The sequence below is a fragment of the Ipomoea triloba genome, chromosome 14 (genome assembly GCF_003576645.1).
Source record: "Ipomoea triloba cultivar NCNSP0323 chromosome 14, ASM357664v1".
Classification (NCBI taxonomy): domain Eukaryota; kingdom Viridiplantae; phylum Streptophyta; class Magnoliopsida; order Solanales; family Convolvulaceae; genus Ipomoea; species Ipomoea triloba.
Window position 1 is genome coordinate 1,047,192 of NC_044929.1, and position 17,950 is coordinate 1,065,141.

General features: G+C 36.1%; 2 protein-coding genes across 5 annotated transcripts; both read right to left on the reverse strand.

Moving 5' to 3' along the window:
* Positions 1-1,326: 1,326 nt before the first annotated feature.
* LOC116004349 (zinc finger CCCH domain-containing protein 15-like) lies at positions 1,327-4,070 on the reverse strand. Of its 3 annotated transcripts, none has more exons than XM_031244353.1 (3): positions 3,834-4,070; positions 2,912-3,640; positions 1,327-2,064 (listed from the first exon to the last, which is right to left on the reverse strand). In XM_031244353.1, the coding sequence occupies exons 2-3, from the start codon at positions 3,566-3,568 to the stop codon at positions 1,732-1,734; spliced, it is 990 nt and encodes a 329-aa protein (XP_031100213.1). In that variant the 5' UTR covers positions 3,569-3,640; positions 3,834-4,070; the 3' UTR covers positions 1,327-1,731. The 3 variants fall into 3 exon arrangements, with proteins under 3 accessions (XP_031100213.1, XP_031100212.1, XP_031100210.1); XM_031244352.1 differs by having other exon boundaries at positions 2,912-3,647; XM_031244350.1 differs by having other exon boundaries at positions 2,912-3,660.
* Positions 4,071-7,978: 3,908 nt separating this feature from the next.
* On the reverse strand, positions 7,979-11,781 carry LOC116005064 (putative zinc finger protein At1g68190). 2 transcript variants are annotated; one of them, XM_031245293.1, is made up of 6 exons: positions 11,502-11,781; positions 9,951-10,560; positions 9,527-9,853; positions 9,195-9,422; positions 8,510-8,826; positions 7,979-8,435 (listed from the first exon to the last, which is right to left on the reverse strand). In XM_031245293.1, exons 2-6 carry the CDS (start codon positions 10,491-10,493, stop codon positions 8,309-8,311), a joined length of 1,542 nt encoding a protein of 513 aa, XP_031101153.1. In that variant the 5' UTR covers positions 10,494-10,560; positions 11,502-11,781; the 3' UTR covers positions 7,979-8,308. The 2 variants fall into 2 exon arrangements, with proteins under 2 accessions (XP_031101153.1, XP_031101154.1); XM_031245294.1 differs by lacking the exon at positions 11,502-11,781 and adding an exon at positions 11,421-11,440.
* Positions 11,782-17,950: the final 6,169 nt, after the last annotated feature.

A 17,950-nucleotide genomic window follows, 5' to 3' on the forward strand; every position in this document is an offset into this window, starting at 1 on the left:
TTTACCCTTTATTTTTATCCTTTTTGCACTGATTTGAGTGTTTGTTGGTACTAAGTTTTCGATGTAGAGTGTTGGAGTTATTTGTGCAGGTTTATCGGTGTTGAAGCTTTGGAGTTATGGAGCTGCTTGTCAAGTGTTGAGTGGGTTGAAATACAAAAAATATATGGAGCTTGCATTTAACACTGTTTGTTTAGTGCTCGCTAATCTTTCATTTTTTAGTCTGCTCCGTGTATTGGACTATTGGCTGTCAATATATTACAATTAATAATCTATTTTGTTCTGTTGGGTACAATACAATTAACAAAATTCAAATTCCTCGTGAAGTTTAAACTCCAACTGCTTATATGTTAGTTCATGGAGAAGTTCATATTCCTAAGAATCCATTATCTTGCATTTATCAACTACACTAGACAAAGGTTCAAGTAAATCGAATTTCGGATCACAAGGACTCGAGGAGAAATTGTTTCAAAATAAGGATGAAAAGAGAAAAAGAGAAAATAAAGGGAAAGTTAAAGTTAGTTGCTTTGAGCTAATTTAACATCTTTTCCAACTCATTGCAATTAATTATAGAATACAAATTAACATTTTCAACTTTTAATTTTAATAAACAAATACATTTACAATTATAAATATGAACTTATATTATCATTCAATCAATCTAAACTTTAATTTTCAATTTCTAACTAAAAATAATTAATATATTTACATTATAACATGATAACTATAATAACTTTTTATTTTTTCATTATTTATTTTCATAAAAATTATTTTTATTTTGTAATAATTTCATTAAAATTTTATTTACAAATTCAATAAAAATTACTAAAGATGAGCTTCCATATAAGCTTGTTTCACAACACCTGTGATACAAAGAATAGCCTTAAGTGATTCAAACTATTGGGGCTATTATGCTAACATGTTCGGGCTATTAGTTTATCAATTTCGGGCTTATTGGACTCAATTTTTTTGACCATAATCTTAAATTTTTTAGGTCTTGTCAAGCCAACTCATTAGTTTCGGGTTAAGATTGACATCTTTACTCGACAAATTTTATTGTGGACCATGGTCCATGTAGCAACGTTATTATAAGTTAAATTAAGGTGGCATTGTGAAATAATGATATACTTGGTCCATCATAAATTTAAAATTTAATTCCAAGTGAACATTTTGTTGGTTAAATTAAAGTGATATTTCATCTGTTTTATAAAATATTAGTTAGATTTACTTTTTTGAGTCAACATAATAATATTTTTAACACAAGTACAAATAGTTATTTGAATAAAATCTCTAACAGGAACAAATCAAATGATATCACACTAGCTTTATCATCCAAAATGTTAAAGGCAGTACCTACCATTGAGCTTAGACAAGTTAACAAGCATATACAACAGTATTCATCATTATGCACCATGTTCCAGTGTTCCACATTAAAACGTAAAGTGAATACAACTTGGTAACAATGTACTTACTACTCCATAATCCAAAGGAACATACACCTTTTCTTATCTCTCTATACACAATTATTCTTATTCTTTCTTACAAATCATCACCTATATATCAGTATATATAGTTTGTGCTCAAAGTAATCATATTTTTTTTTCTTTTTTTTTTTTTTTATGTGAACTCACTTGATTCCCATTATTCAAATACCTAATCAATACCACAGCATGATTATTATTATTTTTTTTAATATGATCATGATGAGTAGGTTTTGCAAGATTAGAGCAAATTTCATGAGGAAAGTGAGGAATTGAGGGACCTGGAGTTGAGTGCCCTGATGAGTTTCTCCTGGTCAGTGAGGGAGTGACGGAAGTGGCAGCGGTGGCCGTAAGGGCAAGGGTCGCCGTTGAGGACCATGCGGCAAACCTCAGTCTTGTAGCGTGGATGGCGGAGGACTGGGCGGAGCTCCTCCAGGCCGTGTGCAAACTGGCAGTTGTCTCCATATGGGCATGCACCTGTTTCTTGCCATTTGTTGCAAAGCTCAGTCTTGAACATCCCCTGGTTGTACACTTCCAATTCTAGTGGCTGCTCTTCCTTCTTGGCTCCTTTCAGATACACCCTTTGCTACAACATTATCAACACCACCAAATCAAAAAAATTTAATAGTAATGCTAGATATCCCCCTATTCTCTAAACAACTTCCTTATTAAAGTACCGAAATAAAGCGCTGAAGCGAAATCAAAATCTAAACCAATGGTGTCATGCCTGGCTTGGGCCAACTCACTAAGCCCAATACACCCTTTGCTACAACATTATCAACACCATCAAATTAAAAAAAATTAAGAGTAATGCTAGATATCCCTCCTATTTTCTCCCCTAATCTATCCCTCATGACCTGACATTATTTAATTGGTTACTAAATTCTCTTTTTAATTAGTGGTGAAATCAACCAATTCATGGGCACTCCAATGAACGAAAGCAACATCAAGAAGGGAGGAAGCATTTTCCAAAATTTAATCAATATTCTCATAATCCTAGATCTTAAATTTTACCCACAATTAGTTATATCCTTTGCTGCAACTTGCAAGTTATCATTATTGTTCAGTTATACAAATGCTTAACTAGTCAGTCTACCATGCATTAATATATCTTGCATTCTATCGTTGTATATATAATATATGCTTCAATTCGGCAAGAAACTAATAATCAACCATCCATACAGCAAGAAATTAAAGTGTACTATCTCAAAATTTAGACACAACTAATAACACAACACAAGCATGCAATCTTACTCATTGGGGGTTTGATATGATATCAATGTTAATCAGCGTGAGTCGTATATTGTGCTTATTTCATGCATTAAGATTGCAATTTCTGAGTAAGAATAGGAATGGATCGAATTCTCAGAGTGAATACCGAATTTGTAAGAGCTAATTTTTGTTTGAAAGAAATAGGAAAAAAAAGAAATTACCGCTGTATGGGAGGCTTTGGACCGATTCTCAGGCCTACTTCCACCGGCTTGAGCTGTCTTCAAGTAGCCACTGGAGCGGACAGAGATACTCTTGGGAAGCAGAACCCTGTCCACGTTATTTCTCTCGACCCGACCCGAGTCCATCACGCTAGTTGGGCTCTCGTGACAGTCTCCAGACGACGTCGTCGCACCCATGTCCTCCCACAACTGTCCCTGGCTTGTCGATTCGTCGTCTCCAACTGGGACGCTCTTCCTCCTCATTCCGAATTTGGACGGGGCACCGAACTTAGCAGCGTAATCCGACGACGCCTTGAGCAGCAAGGTAAGGCGGTTGTTCAAATCGAGGTTCGCCATCTTGAGATTGATGTTCTCCTGCCGGAGCGCTTGGGCTTGTTTCGCCGTCTCGCGGAGGTGAGCGAGGACGGCATTGTGGCGGTCCATCAGGTCCCGGTGGTACTGCTGGTCCAGCAGGAGCTGAGAGTGAGGAATGCCTGATGTCGTCGCCTCCAACGCCTGGCTTTCACCTCCACTGGACGATTCTCCAATATGAAGAGAATTCGGAGGAATCATAATAGAATTGTAGAGCGAGTTGAAATCGAAGGAGGCGTTAGACGCTTGGCTAAGAAACGACGGCGAAGACAGCAAATCGTACTCCATTGCTCCTCCGAAGCCGGTGCTCGAAATCTCTCTCTGCTTTCGCGTTCTCTCTCTCTATATATGTATGCGCATCTATAGACTTCCGATCATCACTGCAAACAAGTCAGTGAATGGAACAATACGAATATATATACATATATATCTTCGTCATTACATGCACATGAAGATTCCTTAACATGAATACACACACACACACACACATTATATATCACAAATTAGTGAAATCGGCGAGGAATATGATGAATTGAGAGGAGAGAATTCATACCTGATGAAACAGCAAGTAGTTGGAATCGATTCGTGCGCAATTCCTAGAGAGCGAAAGAGAGAATTCTAGAGAGAGAAACTGGACCTGAGGAAATGGAGAAGAGAGGTTTATGGACTGCGTATATATACCGGGAAGAAGGAAGGAGACAATGAGAGGGGGGCAATATGGGAATGGGAGAGTGAAGCCGGGAAAACTGTAACAGAATTTGATTGGACTTTAGATGCCCTTGGGAAGTGATTCTTCGAGCTGGAGATTTGAGGGTATTTTATAACTTTTACTCATTTTAAGCGGGAAAGACATTTCCATGCTTGCAGGCTGCAGCTCTATTCCGCCCAATCTACATTCTATGGTATTCCGTCGTCGTATCACAAAAAATCAACTTATATGATGAAATGAAATATGGAAATACAATTTTTAAAAATTATTGAATTGTAATGGAGCAAAAATCTTTTTTTTTTTTAAATTTATTTTAAATTTCTAATGAAAGGTGGACACCCGAAAGTAGTGTACAAAGGCTAGCTATAACTAACGACATTGCGCCATTGGGGATACCCAACAACATCAACCTCTAACAATTCTATAACCTCTTAAAAATCTTTTAAAAATACATATAGACCACCACGGGTGTGCAATGAGTAAACTGCATTAAGTAGATCATTTGCCACGGATTTGATTGAGAAAATGTTTGACAAAAATTATAGTGACATTTTCACCATATTTCACCCACTCAATTAGGTATTTTTGAACGAATGAAGTATTTATCCTCATTCAATTTGCAAAGTAATTTTAAATATTTTGGATGATGATATTCTCCGAGTATACCTCCCATACATTCCGTACACCTGCTCGATATCTGATCAGGTCGTCAAGAGGAATCATTCCCGACCTTGACCGGTCACGATCCCTACCTTCCCGACCTAAATGCGATAACCGAGCTAGTTGGAGACTGCAGTAGCCCTACGCTATTAAGAGGCCAACCCCTATCAATTCACGTTTTTATTTAATAATTTTTAATTATTTTTAAATTTAATTTTCTTTTGTGTTTAATAGTACTTTTAATATAGTTTCTAAATATATAAACTTTATATACTAATACTAAACTTAATATTATATTAAAAAAAAAACCCTAGAAGGCTCCTCCTTCTCTCTAAACTCTTTGCTTCTTCTTTTCCTTGGTTCGGCAGCCGCCGCCTCCGCATGCTTAGCGGAGGCGGCGTCTTCTCCTCTTCACGATTGTCATTTTCTTTTGCTCTTTTCTCTCTGCCTCTCCTCTCCATTTTCGCCTCCCCCATCGCCGTCCACCACACCTACGATCTCGCACTGTCGCCGTGTTCTTCGACTATCGCCGCCCCTTTTCCTTCCCTTCCGACATTATTCCTCTTCCCCAGCTTCGGATCTGTCAAGAAGTACATCACCATTGAATAAGGAAAAGAAGGTTTTGGGTTTTGCAAAAGGTGAAGTAGGAAGGAGTGGTTTTTCTTGATTAAAAGCAGTGTTGTTTTTTTATTAGTAAGTTTTGTTGCTATTATATCTTTCGTTTATTTATCGAATTTGTTGCTTCTCGCATCTTTAGCAAGTTTATTCCCTCTCTCTTCTTTTGCGAGTTTATTCCCTCTCGTTTTTTTGGCGAGTTCTTGTTATAAGCGTACGTAGAACGATAATTGGTCATGGCGTATGTGAACCACAAAAGAATGAAGATTGATACTCAGGTGGTGTCAACGACTTTTGAACTAGAGTATGCCTTCGTTATGTTTGACCAAATTACTATTGATAGTAAAGAAGCTTGGAGTGCTCCTGTCGACTTCAGCTTCAAATTTGTGAAACAGTCTGCGATTCAAGTTTTCGATAACATTGTTAGAAAATTTGTTTCTATGTCTGACTGTAAGGAATGTTTGTCCATTCCATTAATCTTTCTTGTAAACGTTTCCGCTTATGATTCAATGAATTAGTCTCGAGAGATTATTATCAAAAAAAAAAAGATACTAAACTTAATATTATAAAAAAATTAAATTAAAAATAACTTCAACTAAAGTCCCGTTAACCGAAACGGGACAGAGGGAGTATATAAGTTTCAACATAATTTCCTTTATACATACCAAAAGAAGTATGCATGATAAATTCATTTTAATTTTCCTTTTGGTCAGTGGTATGTATTGCATGTGCCCTACTTTTGCCAATTAGGTGATCATAATTTCTCTTCAATCATCAAATCTTCCAAATGACATTATTAACTTGACCTACCAAATAGGTTATAGGCAGATCAGAATCAACAACTAACAAACAATATTCACTTTGTTTAATTTGGTTCTTCCATTTGGTACAATTGAGAACAAGCTTCTACAAAATTCAATGGTTATTCTCTATGTTTGCTTGGTGTAGAAGACTAATTGGGTGTTCAAAAACTATTAGAGAGTTTGGTTTAGGAGAAGTGGCATTTAGGGAAGGAAACAATAATGATTTTGCATTTGTTGGAGAAGGGTGTTTGCTTCTTTATTACAACTTTAAACAACTAACAATGCATCATCCTATATTCCCATCTAATATCTAAACCCCCCCCCCCCCCCCCCCAAAAAAAAAATTAAAAAATCATAATCTTGTTTGTGGGAATTACACATTACACATGATGTTTGGAGTTTGGTGTACACCTCCTCAATGATCCCACATTTGGTGTCACCTCAAAAAAACTTGCTTGTTTTGTCATGGTTGTTAAGAGGCTGGCTAGCCACACTTACCTCTCAACTGACTTTTACATAAATGTTTTAACCTCCTCTTTTGTCAAAGTTTTGTCATGTGTGTGAAGTCCTATGGTGTCTTTGTTTGTGTATTAAGTGATTTTGTATATGATACTTTTGTTGCTAATATATATATATATATATATATATATATATATATATATATATATATATATATATACCGCCTTTCATATGGAGTGCAATCGGGTGTCACTAGACCACAATGTCTTACAGAACGAGTCCGTCATACATGATATTTTTAGGACAGTTTACCTCTCATGTGTAGTTTGCAAGCTATTACACATGATCAGAGTTTACCCAGTAAACACCCTCAAATAATTGCCACATGTTTTCTCATCACCCAAAAAAAAACTTGAAAAGCCATTGACTATAAAAGGGAGAAGTGGCAATTTTAAGGAGACAAAGGATGAGACCATATGGATAAGTATTCTTCCCAATGACACATCCACTGATCAGAATGGGATTACTGTTATCACAACAGAGCATAGATCAGCACCCACTCCAACCAACATAACAGATTAACAGTAAAGGGTAGCTAGTCTTTGTCTGATATGTCAAGATTTCATTTGGTCATAACTTAGAATACGTACCCGCACAGGCAGTTTAGTTGGTTTCTATGTGATAAATTGTAGGCAAAAGTGCAAGACACACGATTGAGCTTTAGCAGCCGCAATGTGGGAGGGCTCCTTGTGGGCGCGAGGCACCGGTCCTCCCACTTAATAGGCCATTGCGTCACTGTCATTTACCCCACCACTGTACTGTCAGGTTGGGGTGAGGGAACAAAAGTGCAAGACACATGATTGAGCCTTAGCAGACGCAGTGTGGGAGGGCTCCTTGTGGGCGTGAGGCACCGGTCCTCTCACTTAATAGGCCATTGCGTCACTGTCATTTACCCCACCACTGTCCTGTCAGGTTGGGGTGAGGGAACAAAAGTGCAAGACACATGATTGAGCCTTAGCAGCCGCACTGTGGGAGGGCTCCTTGTGGGCGTGAGGCACCGGTCCTCTCACTTAATAGGCCATTGCGTCACTGTCATTCACCCCACCACTGTCCTGGTTGGGGTGTGGGAACAAAAGTGCAAGACACATAATTGAGCCTTAGCAGCCACAGTGTGGGAGGGCTCCTTGTGGGTGCCTAATGGGCCATTGCGCCACTGTCATTTACCCTACCACTGTCCTGTTAGGTTGGGGTGAGGGAACAAAAGTGCAAGACACATGATCGAGCCTTAGCAGCCGCAGTGTGGGAGGGCTCCTTGTGGGCTCGAGGCACCAGTCCATTTACCCACTACTATCCTATCGGGCTAGGGTGAGGGAATTTCGCCTTCTAAGGGCAAAGGCAAAAACTCAAAACACATACATTCTTGACAGGCTGACATGAATTTATGCATTCCAATTCATCAGAAACCAGAAAAATTTATAACACCAACAAGAAATGAAAATGATGTATAGAGTACAATAAGCACAGGAATAGCAATGTTTCTACAGATTCACTGAGCAGTATAATACAGGCAACAAGGCAACTGTTTCACCTCAGAGAGCTAAAATGCATTTGTTTTTTTTTTTTTTTCCTTTTCTTTTTCTTTCTTGTTTTTGTGTTAGGAAAAGAATAGTGTTTATACACGAGGCATAGATGAACAATTCGATGAAGATACAAAGAAGGGACTTTTGGAGAACGTACTTGGCTTACCGAGGAAAGAGTATATGTACACGATCGAAGGTAACTTTAAATGCTCCTAGCTACATTTGCTGCATCAGATTCATAGCCTCCCGTCTTTATAAGTTGCCCTTTTACCTTCTTCCTTATACTAGATCGAGCTCTTCGAGTAGTATACTGAGCTTCTTTGTCGTGCCTAAACATTAAACGAGACATTATGAAGAACAAATCAATTATAGCACCCATAGTACGATGATTCAAGAGACATACCGACGGATCTTCTTCTTTCCCTTGTGTCGTGTTGAAATGTTTTCTTTGTCATCCAAGGGCGAACTCTCGGAGTCATGTGAGTTGCACGAGAGCTCTAGTCCATTGGCGATCGGGGAAAGTCCACTGTCCATGTATTCAGTACCACTGCTTTCATTGCTGAACCTCGAGGCAGAGAAGGATAATGTTGAAAACGACTGCCTAATGGGGCGAGGGCAATCCTTGACTGTGGGAAGAGAATGAACACGCGTAGAAGGATTATTCGCTCTCTCATCATTGCCCGACGGGGCTTTGCAAGTCGAGGAAGCTGCTGATATATCCTGTTATGAATATAATCAAATAGTTGATACCTAAAAAGGAGAGTGGAAGTGTTGAGTGGAGGTCTGAGTGTCTGACGGGTCAAGTCCAGCACCAGGTGACTCGGGCCAAGGCCTGAAGGACCAAGTCCAGCACACTGCCTCTTGAAATATGGCGCTGGCTGCTATGCAGGTATAAGGAAATAAAGTTGCGTCTTTACTACTAACTATAGCTTTTGGCGTAGTGATAAGAGCTTAATCCTAACAGGAAGTCTAATACTTTGTGTTATAAAAGGATGGTTAGATGCATAAACGAGGCTTAGCAGGTCGAATTCTCATAAACTAAAACGATTAATAACAGTTAATTTCAGTTGAAAAGAAACGTTTCAAACCTCGACCATCTTTGAGTAGCCATTGCACGACAAATCAATGGATGAATCGTTATCTAAGGAGGAGCACATGACATCTTTTTCATCGAGTAGTGATTTATTTAGCTCTTGCTCGCTACCAAAAAGTTCTTCGATGTTGTGGAATGTCAGATCCACGTCGGGCATGTTAAAACTATCCAAGCATCCAAGCTCGTCACAAACTCCAAGATCTTGCATATTTTGAGGCCAAAGCTGCAGAAATCAAGCAATAAACGAGCTCATGGATTGCGAGGGGATATGTATAAAGTATAAACCACAATGACACGATAAGAGGGGTCGAGATTGTTTTAACAAACCAGGCTGCTGTTGATTGGACTTTTGCATTGCCAAAACGAGTCTCCATCCAATTGTGGAAATGCTGACGGGAAAGGATCAGCAGCCGATTCGGGAGCACCTCCCCAATCTTGAAGCTCAGGAGCGAGATCAGGTGAGCGTGGCAAATTTTGACTAAAAGTTTTGTTTACATTCAACGCTTTTTTGCACTTGATTGACGATTCCCTCTGGGCGTGACTGCTAATTAAAGACGAGCTCTCGTTGCCTTCTGTCAGTTGAAGCCTTTTAAGGTCAAGAATCTGCTGCAGAATAAGGCAACTATGCTCCTGCTGGTTGCCCATTTTTAGAGCCTGCCATAAACAATGCACAAATTGTGTGAAACGAAAACCCATAGACCGAATCATTTCATAACTATAAAAGGCTCCATTTCTCGTGCAAAGTAACTACCTTAGAATACTTTATGCTGGATCCAACTTCTGAGTCTGCAGCCACTACTGATGCCACGGGGCTGACTTCAGACACTCCCGAAGAGCCTCGGGCAGATGAGTTAGACCGTTTCGTGATGTTTGAACTCCCATTGAATCTTTCCACGGTTATATTCGATGTGGAAACGAGCTGGCTCTGAAGAAAAGTACTAGAATCCAATTCATTCAAGTCGAAACCCCACAATGCCGCCAAATCCTTAGCAGAAGGGCACCCGAAATAGCTACTGATCACTCTTTTCTGGTGCTGGGAAGACGGGCCATGATGGCTGCGGTCACAATCACGACACATAAACATCTGGTGGCTGGAACACTGAACAAACGCGGGGTTGCACCTGCAAGACTCGCACACGAGGGTGCGGGGGTGACGACTGGAAAGAGCATTAGCTGAGTGAACCTTCGAGTCACACGAGAGGCACAGATGAGCTGCATCAGCGCTACAATACACAACAGGCTTCAGTAACATGCAGTACTCGCAAGTCTTCTCCATATCATCGACGTTTCCCATTCAGAAAACATCAAAACAACATCCTTGTAAACTCACAAGTCTTGAATCAGTTCCAAAATACAGATTTCTGAAAGGAAATTAAAACACAACTTTCATTCAATAATCCTCATTCCTTGTACAAGTTGCTTAATTAAATGATTCAAAACCAGAATAAGTTAAAAGGGAAAATGCCATTTCTGGTCCTTCAGTTATACCCGTGGTACAGAATTAGTCCATGAGTTATATACATGACCAAGTGGCGAGTTTGGTCTCTGAAGCACCAAATCCGCCACTTTATTAAGGGGCATAGTCCCTGAATGACTAAAATCGCCACTTCACGCATAACATAGGGTTTAAAGATAGTCACGCATATAACTCAAGCCCTAAGTTTGTACGACGGGTATAACTGAAAGACCAAAAATGCCATTTTCCCTAAGTTAAAATCCCAATAGCACAATCAAGCCAGCTCTAAAGAAATTCCTCAAAACATTCTTGAACTGGACTAAAGATTTGCCCTACCACCATTTCATGAGCAGATCAAATGCAGACTATACTAAAACAGAATTCCCTTTCTTAAACTATTCAACAAACAACATATGTTCAACAAAATAGGGCCAGCAATCACAGAATATTTAATCCAAAAGCTACCAGAAACAGGAAAGAACTAAATTTCACAACAAAGTCTCATAACAGTAAACATTAACCTCAAAATAACATCCTTTTACCTTAAATATTTCCCCAAGAAAAAAAGGGTCAAAATTACAGCTAAAAGGTGTTGAAACCAATCAACACAACTGTGATTTCAGCCCAAGAAGTCAACTTTGATGAATCAGCAAGAAGGTAATTATATGTGAGTGAAAAGGATAGCAAAATGCATATATTTAATCCAAAAACCAGAAACCCAAAAAACCAAAAAGGGAAAGGAAAGGAAAGAACTTTAGTACCTACCAAATTTCACAGAGAATAAGGATACAAATAGCATTGACATCAGAATAACAAGAACTAATGCAACACCCTGTAGGGCTGTACCTTAATGATTTACCAAGAAACAGTGAAACATTCCAAAATCAGGGCAAAAAAAGTGAACTTTCTTGCAAGAAACCTGTGATTTTGTTGCAAAGAAGTCAACTTTCATGAATCAGCAGGGAGGTGATTATGTGAGGGAGTGAAAAAAAGGGTAAAAAAATGAAAAAGAACAGATGGGTTTACTGAAGAATGGGTCACAAGAAAGAGTAGTCTATCATTGATGATCAGCAGCAGTGGCTTTGAACTCTTCCCTGTTGCTGTCATTACCCTTTTGTTATCTACTTTTTTTTTTTTTTTTTTGCTCTCTCTCTCTCTATCTATCTGCAAGCTAGGCAAGACATTACCTTTTTTGTCTGACGTGGCACCTTCGGGATAGTGCTTACATGAGGTTGGCTTCCCATATCTCTCTCCATGGAAAATGTTAAACTCTGAAGTATCTTTGCCACGTACTATTCACTGATTGCATAAGAAATGATAAAAAGTTTTTCATTATAAAGTATTAACAATGGTTTAGTAGGTGAGTAATAAAGAAAGTGGTAAGTGAATTTGCATACTATAATGGTTGGAAAGAATAAATTATAAGGGAAAAGAATTGTAATTTGGTGGAAAAGAATAAAATGTAATAAAGTAAGAATTCAATTGCATTGTTTGGTATGGAAAAGTATAATTATTGGGAATGGGGAGGGATAATTTATAGAGATAAAGACTAAAATGTCATTGTGTAATAATAATAATCAAAGATAATTTAGTCATTTTCTTTAACTTTTTTTAAAAGATGTGCCGAATTCCAATTCTTAGTGGATATATGAATTGCAATTTCACAAATTGAGGGAATTGCAATTTCCTCTAACTAAATAGTGTAGTTTCCAGCTTCGCTAAATTACATTGTAATAGAATTGGAATTCATGTCAACCAAACATTTTGTAATTCCTACTATATGTGTTGATTTTATTTCAAAAAATAAAATAATAAAAATTGTGATTTTTTGAGATGAGTTAAAGTGTGTATGCCATAAAAAATATTGTTCCTTATGTAGTAATAAAAATGATAAGTGATTCTAGTAGAATTTCTATTATGTCTTGATTTTATTGATAAGAGAAAAAGAAATTGATAAAAACTTTGGCTCACATTTTATGAATCAATTAGTATAGAATATATGGCCTCTAAAAGAGTACATCATCAGTAGGTGAAGCATGATTTTCGTACCTGCTGGTTAGATGTTTGATTTTTGCTAACACACTCTCAGTCAAACAGAAAGTGAAATTAAAGTATGTGTGCTAAAATGTTACAATATCGATTTTTAATTTTCTCAAATATGCTTTAAAAGAGTACATTTTCATTTTAAATTTAATTTCTATACTGTTATGTTTTTCTATTTTTCATGACTTTAAAATGGACCACATTTGGTACTAAACTTTTAATATTTTGCCATTTTTAGTTCTAATCAAGTATTAAATATTATGCCAAACTTAGTTATCAAGGAGTAAATGTGGGTAAGCTTTCAAAATTATGTATAAAATTTGAAGTCAAAGACTAAAAATTGAAGAACTAAAATTAGAATTAATTGTTTAAAAAAAATCAAAATTTGTGTTACGCAGTACTTTTTTGTATAGCATCTACCAAATGAACATTTAATAATATTAAAAACTAAAAATAAATATTTTTTGGCTAAATTGGTTTTTTCCATACGAGATGGGGTAAGAGATGAGAGTGCACGACCATTCATCCTAACCAAGCTGGTTAAAAATAAATATTTATTAGTAACCATTGTTGCAAAAATCGACCGCCTAGGCACTAGGTGCCCATAGGTGATAGGCCGAAGCGAATTGTTCCCTAGGCGACCGACTAGGTCGAGTTGACGATCAATTCGGCTGAGTTAACTCGCCCAACTCGACAGAGTTAGCCGAGTTAACTCGGACGAGTTAGCCTTGTTAAAATTTTGTATTATATTTATATAAATTTAAATTTATTTATAGGTTACCGCCTAGGCGCTAGTCTACCGCTCGACTAGCGACTAGCGCCTACTGTAATCATGTTAATAACTCACCTTGCAATATGAACTAGGATGCACATATAATTTACTTGTAGTTATCTGTCAAAGATGGCGACTTGCCACATTTGTTTATTTAAAAAATGTATCTAGATCAAATTTTTAACTAAATAATGTAATCTTATTATAATTTTTATATTTAATAATTATTCTATAAAATACTTTATAATAAATTAATTAAATAAAATTATAAAAAGACAGTCCGTGATATAATAATAAAAAAAAAATTACTACATCTGGCGTCTTTCGCTTATGTGAGCAATACTATTGGTAGATTCTCAATAAAACTTTGGCCTTATGTGAGCAACTGGCTATTATTTCATTCAAAACCTCTTATAATTAATTAATTACAATTAAAAAAAGTTTAGGCAAATTTCACTTTTAGTTCCATACCTCTCCACATGTAATCACATTTATGCAACTTTATTAACATTGTCATGTTTGACTCTTAACTTTTAGTAAATCGGAGTTAATTTTTATAATTTTAGTCTGCTTCTATTGAAAAACGTTTGTAATGACATAATATGATGAATTTGTTTCTTTTTATGAAAATTTCGCATTTTCTATGTTATATGTTACTCCGTATTTATTATGCCAGTCATGAGAATTTTTAAATATAAATAAAAATTAAAATCATGAAATTATCAAAATGGCTCAAAAATTAAAGTCAATTAAATGAAAATGGTAATAAATAACTAAATGTGAAGATACTAATAATAAATCATGAGATCGAGTATGAGATTTTTTTAATTATTTTTTTTGAAAAAAAGTATGAGATTAAATATGGTCAAATTAAAAATTAAGAATTAAATGTGTCGATATCACAATAACTTTACAATTAATAGTTTGTTTGGAAATTTAGAAAATGATTCTTTTTCTGAAAAATAATTTAATTTTCTAATGTTTGGCTAAAGGTTATAAAATTATATTTTTCTAAAAATGAAATTTATTTTTTCCTGTTTAGTTATTTCATGCAAATTAACATATTATTTGTTACAAAACAACAACAACAACAACAACAACAATAATAATAATAAGTGGTGGTGGTAATGTTTTGTTAGAAAAATGACAAAATTTGCAACGTCAGTTATAGCTTACGGACGAGAAGTGAGCACGATCAACAAGTATGGACGAATCTTACAATTTTTAAACACAAGATGTGGACAATCAATTATTAAAAAGATTTTTATTATCATGTCGAATGGTGAATAATTTCGGTAATTTTTTTGTCCCTATAACTTTATTCTTTCATTCCATCAAGTGCGGTCAGTAAAATTGTCCCTATATAAATTTTGTTTTGAGTACTACTGACTAAAGTTAATAGTCGCCTCCACTTGGACCCATTCCCTTCCATGTGGGAGTGTAAACCAGGTGCCATTGAACCACAAGGTCTTTGGCACGTATTATACAGTTTATCTCAATTAGCAGTAAAATTCAAGATAACATGCCTAGAGTCCACACGTGAATGGTCTAAATATTAGTTAAACTACGCAGTAACAAACTCAATAAAAATTTATCCACTCAAACAAATAAATGCATAACTTTTTTTTTTGAATACTATTGACTCTGTTACGATGTAATATATATTCATTTATACTTTCGCAATCAACTGAAACACAAAGAATCAACGCCCCCACTGGAAATCGAACCTATGATCTCACACTTAGGGGGCCACAGCTATGTCGCTTGACTACAAATGCGGTAAATTAGGGGTGACGTGGAGGGAGACACGTAAGCAAGGAGGTGGGGGCCAGGAGTCTTATCCCCAAAGGCGAAAGTGCATGTATGTGCATGTGAAGAGGGTCATGTGATATCCGGTAGTGGGTGGCCCAGCCAATGAGAAGATGCCACGGTAGGGATTAGAAGATGACGGCTGCCCACAGGGCGTTGTTTGGAGAATAGAGGATTTTGTGGCCTACCATATCCTTGTTCCCCACGCCCATCAACTTTTATCTCTACAAAATCTAACAATCCCAAACATGTCTTATTATTCTAAAAGAAAAAAGTACCATCTTAGTCTCTCTCTAATTTTCTTCTTAATCGTTTTAAAGCACCCACAATACCATTAAATTTTTTGTGATTTTTGAGGTGTCACTAATGGAGAGAGAGGAGGAAAAACAAAAAAAGGAAGAAAAAGAAAAAAATTAATAATCTAACACGAAAATCAGAAAAAGAAAAGAAAAGAAAAAAAAATTAATAGGTAAACAATTTGTTTCCCTCAAATTTAAGGAGTAAATTCTCTCGTGAACTTATTTCCGCAAATCAAATGGGTCATTAAGGACTTTAAACACCAAAAAATGTGCACAAAACAAACCTTAATCATATGTAATAGCTCAAAAAGACATGTGCGACAGTCTCAACCTAAAAATTATTGACAAGAATTAAAATCGCGACATTCGATTACGAAAATTATGTTCCACTCCACTCTGTTCCCAATTTTTGGGATATATGCTCAGTTTCAAAAACACATCTAAACGTCACGTGGGTTGTTAGGAGATTACCATTTAAACCAATATTAAATTAGGTAGCCTTCCTTATTGTGTTTGGTTAATCACCAAAACAAGTATATGAACTTATAGTGACCTAATTAGTTATTATTATTATTATTATTATTATTATTATTATTATTATTTAAGGATCTATTTAATCATGTTCACTTTTATTTAATAACACTAAATTAGGTATCCTACTTTATGAAATTTATTTTATAAATAATTATATAATTTCTTTTTATTTAAATCAAATATATAAAATGAGACGGAGGGTTAAAGAAAAGTTAAATAAATAATTATTTAATTAAAAAAGTAATTAAAATCATAATCACAAATTTCAAATGAGTGTTCCACTATATTTTGTGCTAGAATAAAAACAATTGTTCATTGACTTGAAAATAGTTTCGCCCTATAATCATTAAGTAATCCACCAATAATGTCATAATTTGAACTTTCTTTGCATTTTAGATATAGATGTTGACTAATGAATTGTTGGCGATTGATGATTGTGGGGGGCGAGTTTGAGGCATTTTATATAAGTTGGGAAAAGGAAATGAGTGCCTTGATTATTTGATAGATTTGAGTTAAATTTGAATATAATTGTCCCGAAAGGGGTGACTGAGTGGATGGAGCATAACTTTCGTACTATAAGGTTATGAGTTTGGTTCTTGTTAACACCTTTTCGGTCCAGTCTGCCCGCCCGTAGCACATGGTTGGTCTTCTTAGTGCGATTCACCTCGTATATGTGATTTACGAGCTATTATACAAGAGCGGAGTTTATCCATTATGCACACTCAAAGTTCTTTTACTAGCTCCAAATTCCAATCAATTAAGATTTATGAAGAATAATGATAATCTAAAAGGTCTCGTCTTTCGCAATATATGGCAGGCTGGACGTAATCTTCCCTTGTGGAGTGAAGTGGGATGCTTTCCGACTTTTCGTTCTGCCTCTACTAGTAAAGGGGCTTTTTTCTTACAAGAAGCTTGATTTAACAATATTGTTAATAATAGAATGACCAAAAACTAATAACTTAGGAACAAAAAATTGTGATACTTATAATATATTGATCAAATTCACTATTATCTTATAACTTAATGATTAAAATTGTAAATTTTCTTTTTGATTTATTAAGCACGTGATATCAATGAAAATTATGAGAGGTTATCAACTAACTACCCTAGCCCAGGTGGTAAGAGAGATCCACTTATAACTGAGAGGTCGTAAGTTCAAACCTCAAACCCTTGGGTTTGAGCCGGTCAGCTATGGGTAACCTAGGCTAGTTTGCCCCCGTGATCCTTTGCTGGCTAGGATCACAGGGTGAGGAATGAATCTCATAAAGAATGAAAAGAATTTATTAGATCCGGAATTTTTTTTTTTAAAAGTATTTTTAAAAAAAAATCTTATTTCTCAAACAAAGATTGTTTTAAATTAATTTCTCAAATAAAAATAGTTTTGCCTAGTCAGCATTTTGGCACCCACCATTGTCATTACCTCGTCATTTACCCAACTATATCATCATATAATCTACCAACAGTGACATGCATGTCATATTAATATTAATGTAACCTCATCATATATCTTTTAAAAAAGAAAGCTCTCCATTATCGTAGTAGTTTGTCGCATAACTTGAATTGATGTCAAGACAGATGATAGTGTGGGAGTTCGAAATTTGAATCTCATTAAAAATATGAATGTGTGGATGGGATCCCTTGTGTGTGCATGAATATTAGGGTTTGATCGGTGATGAAATGTGTGGATGGGATCCCTTGTGTGTGCATGAATATTAGAGTTTGACCGGTGATGAAATGTGTGGATTAAATCCCTTGTACGTGCATGAATATTAGAGTTTGACCGGTGATGGAATGTGTGGATCGATCCTCCCATTTGAGAGGACCATAGTTATACCGCT